A 10,897-nucleotide genomic window follows, 5' to 3' on the forward strand; every position below is an offset into this window, starting at 1 on the left:
ACAGTAGCAGAAGAAGTAGGAGGAATAGAAGAAAGAGGAGGAGAGGAGTAGGAAAAGAAGGGGGAGGAGGAGGGGTAGGGAAGGAGGATGAGTAGAGGAGGAGGTGGGGGAGGAGAAGCAGTGGATTTGGGGGAAAAGAATTAAGCTGGGTATCATTCACTATGTAAATGACCCTGGGAAGACCAATAAAGACAAACTGAAATATCCACGAGGCCAGGCAAAAACATACATAAGAGAAATAGGACATGTGTCAGGGGGGAAACGTTGGAACGTAATAGTGCCATTAGAAAGGCTACCTAGTCTCAGAGGGATGGAGGCTTCCAGGATGGTAGTTAGAAAATGAACAACAACCATTTGCCACGCCGTGTGAATGCAGACTCTGTTCTACCATCCTGACTAACAGAGGCCAGAAATGCCAATGCTTATGCAACATGCCTCAACTTTTAACTTCCTCACTATTTCAAAAATTTTAAAGAATATTCCACAGGTGAAACATGCAATGCTTGAGTGGGTGGCAGTCTAAGACGATCATGTATACAGGACAGATCTTAATGTCTGCACGAAGGAGACAGTTTGGGGTTTCAACCAAAATGCACTAAGATGCGTGAGTGGAAGGCTTGGGAAATAAAAATAATTAGAATTCATACCAAACAAGTTCTCCATCTACGTTCTGAACAATGGGAGATAGGCATGAGGATACTGAATGAAGATATAAGAGAGATATTAGAGAAAAGTTTTTCTCCCTTACCAGATATTGATGCAAATTACATTACAAGTATTTATATTTGGACTGTAGCAATAGCACAGCGGGTAGGACATTTGCCTTGCACGAGGCTGACCTGGGTTCAATTTCTCCGTCCGTCTTGGAGAGCCCGGCAAGCTACCGAGAGTATCCCACCCACACGGCGGCAGAGCTGGGCAAGCTACCCATGGCGTATTCGATATGCCAAAGATAGTAACAAGTCTCACAATGGAGATGTTACTGGTGCCCACTCAAGCAAATCAATAAACAACGGGATGACAGTGCTACAGTGCTACCATAATAATGGTTGACCACTTACAAAAAGCTTTAATGTGACATCAAATTAAGTTACTTGAATAATCACTTGAAGTAGAAAAAATACGTATTTCTATTTTGCAGTAAGTAAGCTGAGTAACTAAGGTATTCAATCAGAGAAGGTCATCCAGGAAACTTGTAATGAAGCTAGAAACCAAGTGAATCAGGTCCTCAGAGTCTGAGTCTAAAGTTTTAAGACTCAATTCCTAACTATTCTCTGCACTGGGTTTGTTTGTTATTTCTCTATAACCAGCCCATACTCCTCAGTCTCCCACGTGTTTCCATATTCCTGGAATGCCTCAATATCTTTTCCACTATGGGTGAAGACCCTTATTCTTCATAATCTCTTTGAGCTTCTTTAAACCTGACTTTATCAAATATAGGAATTATTCCCTGCTTTCAGTGTTGCAAACTGGACTCAATCTAGCCATGTATTTATCTAAAATCTTAAGACTTTCTTTTCCATAATGTCTATATATTTGTCTCTATAAGTCCAAAGCCCATCTTAGTTAACTCACGTGTATATCTACATATAAAATTTGACACTTGACCAACTCTTAATCATCAAATAATTATAATCCTGATTTGTTAGTTATAAGAAGTAAAAGACTGCTATGGATTCTGTTCCTCACCATTACTTCTACCTCCTTTCAGAATTTTTTTATTATGAGTTATAGTGCTCACGGCTTACTCCTGACTCTGTGCTCAGGGATCATTCCTGGAGGTGCTCAAGGGAACAATATACTGTACCAGGGATAGAAACAGGGTTGGCTGCATGCAGAGCAAGTGATTTAATCACTATACTATCTTTCTGGCACTAATTCTTAAGATTTGGAAGTCAACTGGGTCGCCTTGGTTCTGTATTTCAAATTCAGAAGGAGCAGTAGGAATATTTTGTTCTTTGAATTTCAGACTTATCAATAACAGTATTAAATATGGCATTCATTTTTTGTTGGGCTCTTATGTAACTTCTCTGGAAGAAATATAAAAATTTTAGGAAAAAATGCATACTAAACAGAGCTGTCAAATGGCTTAGTTTGATTAAAGTATGGGCTTTATTAAAATGTAGGAACTGTCAAGGGCTTTTCCTTGTTGACTCATGTGCCTTTATCTAATGCACTGGTGCTTTTTCATCCACTATATTTTGGTCTGTGCAGCCAACTGTCATTTGGCAGGAAATAAATTATTACAACTTTCATCCATCATCTACAAAGACAGACAAAAATGTATAGAAAATGGAAAACATGCACAGAAAGAAGGACCAGGGTTGAGCCTGGGGGGTCGGGGTGTGTGTGTGTGTGGGGGGGGTGATTCCCTAAGAATGTTCCAGCCAAGTATGGAAAATATTTGTGCTTTATTTTGATTGTTTTGTTTTGGTCATCAAGCTGGTCAAATGACCTGTAAGGAATTAGAATATTTCATAAAGCTAATGTTCTGACACTCTAATCTCTCCAGGCAAGGTTCATATTTGTGTGGGTTACTTATTCTCCTTTTGTTGACTAAGTCAATAATCAGAATCAGCAGGTTTGGAGTCGGGCTGGCAGGGATCAGTCGCGGGGCTGGGGAGAAGTGAGTATAAAAGGCGCACGCTGGGAGCGGCCATCACAGAGCCCACTCATTCTTGGTACCATGGCTTCCCGTCGCCTCCTTCTCCTCTGCCTGGCGGGACTGGTGCTCGTCACCGAGGCAGGCCCAACGGTGAGTGTTAAATTCTGTGAAGTCCCTTCCATCCATTTCCTGACTAGACGAACCAGGAGTGACTTCTTTTCATGTTGCCGACCAGTTTTTGTTAGTTGGGCAAGAGTATCCAGCATCAATTTTGTTAAAGAAAAAAAAAATGGACTGATTCAAACTTTTGAAAAAGACGTTCTGTGGTGCTGACTGAGCTGGGGCTTGATTCTGAGACCTCTCCAGGGCTTGGAGGCACTGGGCTTACTACAGTGGCCAGCCCAATTTCCTCAACTGGGTGGTAAAAATGAAGATATATTTAGGAAGCAATTGATAGAGAATTTTCATAAATGCTTGCTTTTATCACTTTTTTTCCTTTAGCTCATCAAAGTGTACTTATTGCTTGATTTTTGAAAGACTTAAAACATCCTAGTCAGACATCTTGGTTTTAAACCTTCTAGAAGAATTATTCATACTGTAAAATAGTGATGAAGTGCTTTGACATTATTTCCCACAAACAAGAGAGAATTAAATACTCGGAGCAACTGACTTAACGGGTCTCAGCAAGAAACTGGCTCTATGGCACATGGCATCTTTTCAGAAATTCTACTCAAATTGAGAGGTTTAACAAAGAAACTGGCCTCTAAGGGCCTGTTTTCTCCTTTGAAATTCATTGTACATATTCCAGTTGGTTACAGTGTGTCCACAGGCAAATAAAAGTCATTCTTGCTTTGGGAACAATCATGTCTCTGTTAAACTTAATAGAGAAGCTCATTAATTGCCAACACGTACTTTGTTAGCATGGGATTAACATGCCCTTCCTCCCTTGTTCCAGATTTCTAGCACTGCAAAGAATAGATGTTAAGAACTTGCCAATTTTGTTGACTTTTCATTTGCCTTCTTTGCCAGGGCACTGGTCAGTCCAAGTGTCCCCTGATGGTCAAAGTCCTAGATGCTGTTCAAGGCAGTCCTGCAGTCAACGTGGCCGTGAGAGTCTTCAAAAAGGCTGCTGATGAGACCTGGGAGCCGTTCGCCTCTGGGTAAGCTCCCACCACACTCAGAAACGGGACTTCCTGATATCTTCCCATTCACCTTCCACTGATTAGGAAGAAAGGCTTCCAGAATTTGTGAAAAAGAGGCCCTCCTTCGATTTTACTAAGCTGGGGATGACTGGAAACCTGAGCATCGTTTAGGGCAGATATTGGAGGGAAGGAGCCAGAATCTTTCATACTCCTAAGATGACTCATCATCTTTTTAGATCACAGACCACTTCTAAAATGTGATAGGGGCCTGAGAGATAATACAAGGGTTAGTGCAAGCACTGTCTAAACCACCCACCTGCAAAAATACTCAATTTCTTTTTTTTTTTTTTTTTTGCTTTTTTTTGGGTCACACCTGGTGATGCACAAGGGTTACTCCTGGCTCTGCACTCAGGAATTACCCCTGGCCGTGCTCAGGGGACCATATGGGATGCTGGGATTTGAACCCGGGTCGGCCGCGTGCAAGGCAAACGCCCCACCCGCTGTGCTATCTCTCCAGCCCCAAAAAATACTCAATTTCTTATGAGAAAAAAAAAAGGTGATGAAGGGCCAGAGAGAACAGAGGGATTGAGGTGCATTCCTTGCACTCAACTGACCGTTATTCAATTTCCATCACCATACGGTCCCCAAGCATAACAGGGCACAGCCTAGAATTCCCCACCCTCAGCAATCTCAGACAGCACCCCATCCTCAGGCTCTGGCACTGAGGCACTCAGACAACACCCTGGCACACAGCACCCCTCCTCAGGTCCTGGCACATAGCTGTAGAATCAGTTGATCAAGTATCAAACCACGGGTAGATGTCTGGTCTCCTAAGCACTGCTGGGAGACTTCATTAAAAGAAAAGCTGACTAAAGGTATGGCTCAAAAGGTGAAGGGAAAATCTCTGGCACCAGGCTCAAAAGAAGTGCAAATCAGTTGAAAAGATGCAGAAGCAATTTTTAGCTTCTTAGATCCCCAGAGCCCTTGCATAGCACTCAAGCTGAAACCCTTCTCTCAAATTCTTCCAAAAGATGGACTGTTTGTCTTGTCTGTGGAAAAGAATTGTAGGGCAGCATTGGCAAGTTTATTTGGAATGCTCCAAATATAGGGGCTTGGTCTAACAAATACTTTTAAATTAGAAACTCCTCAAGACGAGTTCAATTAGAAAGGAAAGAGAAGTACAAGACACAAAGCAAAGTACCTCAGCCTCACAATCACCCAACATGAGGTGCAAAACTTGACTTCTCACATCTCATGGCTGTTTTACAACTTTTCCAAAGCTTTCCACCTCCACTCACAGGAATATCTATGAAAAATGCTTATTAGTGCTCCTAAACTAACTCAAAGGGAAAAACAAACAACATTCGGAAGAATTGCTGTCTCCCGAGAGGAGAACGTCTCTCAGTTTTCACTGAATCCCAAAAACCACAAGATGAGTGGTTGTTTATAATTATTGTAAACCCATATTATTGAGGTTTTGTTTATGATTCATTTATATTAAGATAAAATGCCAAGTGCAATGTGGAAAGTGGTGGAGAAGAAAGTCTAAGCAATACGCAGAATAAACACCAAACATAGAGTGGTGTTTGGATGATTAGACAATTGTGTGAACCTTTTTTTCTTATGATAAGACCAACCAAAGAAATTCAGTATTTTCTTTCTGAAAAAGAAGTTGGGGAAAGTATGGTCTGATGCAATTTTTAAAAATTTGTCATAATGTTTGTGGTCTAAAAGAGAGAAACTTCTAATATCAACTTTTGAGCTGATACTTAAAGGGATATAAAAATTGTCTAGCTTTTTTTTTTAAATTACAAAGTTGACTGCTTTGCTGTTGGCCAAGAGTTACTAAAGAGATTAAGTACATAAAAGATGGCAGAGTGAGATGTGGTATTCTGAGGGCCTCCATGTCTGTACAAATGATAGCCAACCAACCCTGAATCACATCGAAACATTGTGAAATTATACCTGGATCTTATTCTTCTCAGAAGAAAAAATGTCTGCAGTTGACTTTCTGATAACTTTCCCATTATTTTCAGTCAATGGCTAGAATTATCTCTTGCTTGACTAAGTTTGAGAAAGAAAAAAATTATACATACACACAAACTCCTATGCACATACACACACATAACACAAGCTTGAAGGATATAGGGGGGTGTGTGTGTATGGAGGGATGTGTGCGTATATGTGTGGTGTCTCGACTTATCATCATTCCATTACTCCCCTCAATGCATAATTTAAGCAGGAATTCCAAGAACATGATTCTTTTGCATTTTCTAGGAAAACCAGTGAATTTGGAGAACTCCATGGGCTCACAACTGATGAGAAATTTGTAGAAGGTATCTACAAAGTAGAATTAGACACCAAAACCTACTGGAAGGCACTTGGCATTTCCCCATTCCATGAATATGTGGAGGTAAGTATATGGCCACTGGATTTCTTTTTGTTTGTTTTCAGTTCCCCAGTTTGCCCTTCACATTCCATCGGACATCATAGGGAAAGTACTGGATTAGTACAGGTTTCTTTCCCATGACTATAGTCAGAAATCAGAAACATTTGGAATTAGCAATTTCTTTGTCCTAAATTAGAAATATAACCGAATTTTACATAATACTCTTTATAGATATCATTCACTGAATACAAACATTTGTTTAAGAAAGAAATAGGAATATGGAGAGATGTGGGATAGTGAAATGGAAGCTCCTAGCATGTGCATGCCCCAAGTGCAATCTCTAGCACTACACACTCCCACCCAGCACCACTGGAGCCCCAGCGGTCCCCAGCACTGATGACAGTGAATCTATACAAATAAAAATGACAGCACTAGAGCTATAGGACAAAGGTCCTCTAAACCCACCATGAGTGATCCTAAGAGCAGAGCCAGTAGGTAAATCCTGCTTACTGCTGGATGTGCCCTCCCAAATACATAAAGATTAATGAGTTAGTTAATTAAATGGGAGCACAATGCAATACATATGTCCGTCAGGCATTGTGTTGGAGTGCATTCTAGATTATGAGACCTGATCTTGATCCCTGTACTGAAAAAAAGTAAACATCTATATCAGTAGATGATAAAAAATAGATAGATAGATAGATACATAGGTAGATAGATAGATAGATAGATAGATAGATAGATAGATAGATATCAAGCTTGAAACATACAAACATGTTTATGTTTTCTATATTTAAATTGGGGGGGAGGCATTTTTATAGATGCTCAGGGGTAACTCTAGGCTCTGCACTCAGGAATTATTCGTGAGGGAGCTTGAAAGACCATATGGTATACTGGGGATCAAACCCAGGTCTGTCCCTTACAAGGCAAGAACCCTAAGCACTGTACTATCACTCTGGCTCCTCTATATTTAAATTATCTAATCCTTATAAACAACCCATTGAGAACAGTCCCATTATTGTTTTGCACTTTCCAGATGAACAAACTGTGGCATGTACACGTAAATGAGTTGTTCCAGCCACAGAATTAGTAAGGAAGAGCAGCGGTTTTTAGCAAGAGGCCCCCAGTACAGTACAGCTCGGTGTAGTGTCCGTTATGAGCTCCCTTCCTGTCGGAAGCCAAGACAAAAATAATAAAAATAAGTCACATTTTTAACCCTTGGTTTATATTCTAATCTTCCTGAGGTATCAGGAACCTCAAAGTTTCACATGGGCCTAAACCCGCTGCTTCCTCTTCATCTATAATTCCGTCATTTGAAACAGATGGCTCTGGTGGAAATAGAATGCAGGCAAGCTGGTCAGAGTTAAAGATCAACTAATTACATCCAAAATAGCTCATCTTGAAAGAGAACCATTCTCTCTGGCTTAGTCATGGGTGGGACTTTCAATTGATATAAAATGGTTGTTTCAGTAAAGCAGTGTCGTCAGGGAAACCGTTGGGTCTGTAGGACTTCTGGGACCTCTGAGTCACAAGGGAGCTGCATCTCCTGTGAAGTGTGGCTCAGCTATTCCACATCCCACCTTCAAGACACTGGGTCCAGCGGGGTCCTACAGGCATTAGAGGCACCGACCACAGGCATCCAGTCTCAGTCTCCGAGAGAGTATCAAACCAGCTTCCCTGGCCCACTGCCTGGGTTTTCAGTCTCAGAGAAGATTTCACTGCTGTACCACCCCATGTTCCTTATTCACTGGTTATTGTTTTCCTCCTGCCATTCATTCTTTTAGGAGCATTCACCAAACATTTTTTAAAAAATCAAGATCTTCTATGTATTTAGCTCCCTGGGGGAGGGTCTGAAGTGAAAATACAGCGCTGCCCTCGGAATAGAAGGAAAGGGACTAGTGTCAGCATATTAGACAGGCCGTGAATGAATATGGGAGATGAGTGGGGACACACGAGTGTCAGGGCCTTCCTCATTTCAGGGATGTTCACCCAGGAGTCTCTGCCGTCCCACCTCCTCTGACAAGGACATTCCAGAATGTTCCATCCTTCAGCACTCATCAACCTCCTCTTGGGCCATTGACTCAAGTGACCATATTAGATGTACAACAAAAATTCTTTTGAAAATATTAGTATTTTCTTAGGAAGATTCAGGAAAGTCAATGTTATACTAAGAGAACATTGATAAGAGAATATATATATATATATATATATATATATATATATATATATATATATATCCCAGAAAAATGGCTTTTAAGCTATGTCTTTTCCCTTCAGGGAGCTTCGTCAGTGATTCTCACCTCCTCTTATTCTAGTACAATATTCGGTTTTAGTCTATTTGAGAAAGATCTTTTGTCTCCTGTCTCCAAGTTATCAAGGTTTCTTTTTCCATAGTTGGAACAAAATATATTTAGCCAGGTGGTGTCCAAAGTGCAATTTGGGGTCTACATACGAAAAAAAAACCTTAAACCAAGGGTTGGAGAGATAATACACAGGACGACCAGGTGCTCCTGAGCACAGAACCAGGAGTAAGCCCTGAACACAGCTGGATATGGCCAAAAAGAGTCACATACACACACACACATACACACACACAAACACACACAGTAAAATCAATCATCTATGCACTGTCCTCCTTTTCTCCACTAATAAAAAAGTTTCTTCCCATCAGCTTATTCTGGCTACCTAGACTCTCCCAGTCCTGAGTCTTAGAAATTCTACTCAATTACCGCAGGACATGATTAACAGGACCATTCTGAAGGACACTTGGCCCAATTAAATAGCTTCAGTGAGCTCCACATATGTGTGTATGTTTCAGAATTCCCACCTGTACTCCCACACTCTGCTTGTGTTGTAAATAGAACCTGAAAATGCTTTTACTTATGTCACTACTTGTTACATACATAAAAATATACTTGATCCTCAGGGAAGAAGCAGCAAAGGAATAATAGGAGAAAAATCTTTTGAGATTGGAGAGAGGAGTTTGCCAGCCTCGTCATGATCTGCATTTGGGGCAAACTCTCTAATTCACAGGTTTTGTCTGCTTTTCCATAAAATGCAAAAACGGACCCTCGAGGCTCCTGTAGATTCCAGGATTCTGTGTTTGCACAGGGTGAACAGGAAGTACCCTCAGCAGTTCCGGTCATTCAATGCCAGGTTCCACAACTGTCCTTCTTTTTCCTAAACCAAGGACCTGACAAGATTTTAGGGAGCCCAAGTTCTCGTTCGGTCAGGCTAGGGCGTCCTTGCTTAAATGCAGGGGTGAAGAATAGGGTGAGGTTCCAATGGTCTGGCACGCCAACTCAGTTGGATTTTTTTACCTTTAATTCTAACTGTGCCTCCAAAATGAAATAAAATCAAAGGAATGAATCTGCCTGGATGGCCAATGGCCTCCCGGCAGGACTCTCCCCATTGGCCACAGCAGAAACCACCTGTTCTGTGTTCTCTCCTAGGTGGTGTTCACAGCTAACGACTCTGGCAAGCGCCGCTACACCATCGCCGCCCTGCTCAGCCCTTACTCTTACTCCACCACGGCCCTCGTCAGTGACCCCAAGGAATGAGGGGTGCAGTGGGCTTCGGGGGGTGCGAGGGATTTCATGTACCCAATAGTATTCCATTTTTATTAAAGCAGTGTTTTCACTTTATAAGCTATTTTAGAGACTCGGGCAGAGACAATAAAACATTCCTATCAAAGCACTACATTTCATTGGAACAGTTGTTTTGTTTATGTTTTTTTGTTTGTTTGCTCTTTATTCACTTAACTGTACTCTCAAAAAAAAATTACAGACAGAAAGGAACTCTATAAAGTGCAGGGCAGAAATCCAGGAAAATCCAAATTTCTTATTCTTTCAAGCTAATTACCTGTTACACAAGGTGTGTAGCCAGAGAAGGGTGGACCTTCAAAAACGGAGAAGCTGAAGGTCCTGAAAAGAATAGGAAAAGATCACCAAGTGCCCAAGCTTTCCCTGTTGACTATACCCAGATAAGCTATTTTGCAGAGAAACCTCAAGACAATTTAGAGAAATTATTTATAACCTTCTCCCCAAAGCCATTCTCTGCTGTTTCTATTCTGTTGAAGCTTATATTCTCCCCTAAACACATATCCCTCTATCGCTGCGCTCTAAATTTTTTTCAATAAAAACTATTTTGCTATATATTTTGCTATATATATTTTGCTATATATTCTCAGAACAGGACATGAAGAGTATCATGCTAAGTGAAATGAGTCAGAAAGAGAGGGACAGACATAGAATGATTGCACTCATTTGTGGACTATAAAATATCATACTATGAGACTAACACCCAAGGACAGTAGAGACAAGGGCCAGGAAGATTGCTCCACGGTTGGAAGCCTGCCTCATGAGCTGGGGGAGAAGGCAGCTGGGATAGAGAAGGGATCACTAAGTCAGTGATGATTGGAGGGATCGCTTGGATGGGAGATGTGTGCTAAAAATAGATAAAGGACCAGACATGACGGCCTCTCATTATCTACTGCAAACCAAAATGCCCATAAGTAGAGAGAGAGTTAGAGGGAAACTGCCTGCCATGGATGGGGGGAGGCGGGAGGGCGGGATACTAGTGACATTGGTAGTGGAAAATGTACTAGGACTATAAATCAGCAGTTCTTTGTCTAATTGAAACATTGTCAATAGTATATAAAATAATAATAATTTTTCTGATGAGAGTAATTTCAATTGGAGACGTATTTCATATTGTTAATTCTTTTAGCACTGTACTGTCATCCCATTGTTCATCGGTTTG

At 41.1% G+C, this 10,897-nt stretch overlaps 1 protein-coding gene across 1 annotated transcript; it reads left to right on the forward strand.

Annotated features, from left to right (window-relative positions):
• Nucleotides 1-2,686: 2,686 nt before the first annotated feature.
• On the forward strand, nt 2,687-9,780 carry TTR (transthyretin). The gene is given in 4 exon segments (NM_001280678.1): nt 2,687-2,755; nt 3,635-3,765; nt 6,025-6,160; nt 9,589-9,780. Coding segments are annotated over 4 exon segments (444 nt in total). The 3' UTR covers nt 9,697-9,780.
• Nucleotides 9,781-10,897: the final 1,117 nt, after the last annotated feature.

Source organism: Sorex araneus, chromosome 2 (assembly GCF_027595985.1).
Source record: "Sorex araneus isolate mSorAra2 chromosome 2, mSorAra2.pri, whole genome shotgun sequence".
Lineage (NCBI taxonomy): Eukaryota > Metazoa > Chordata > Mammalia > Eulipotyphla > Soricidae > Sorex > Sorex araneus.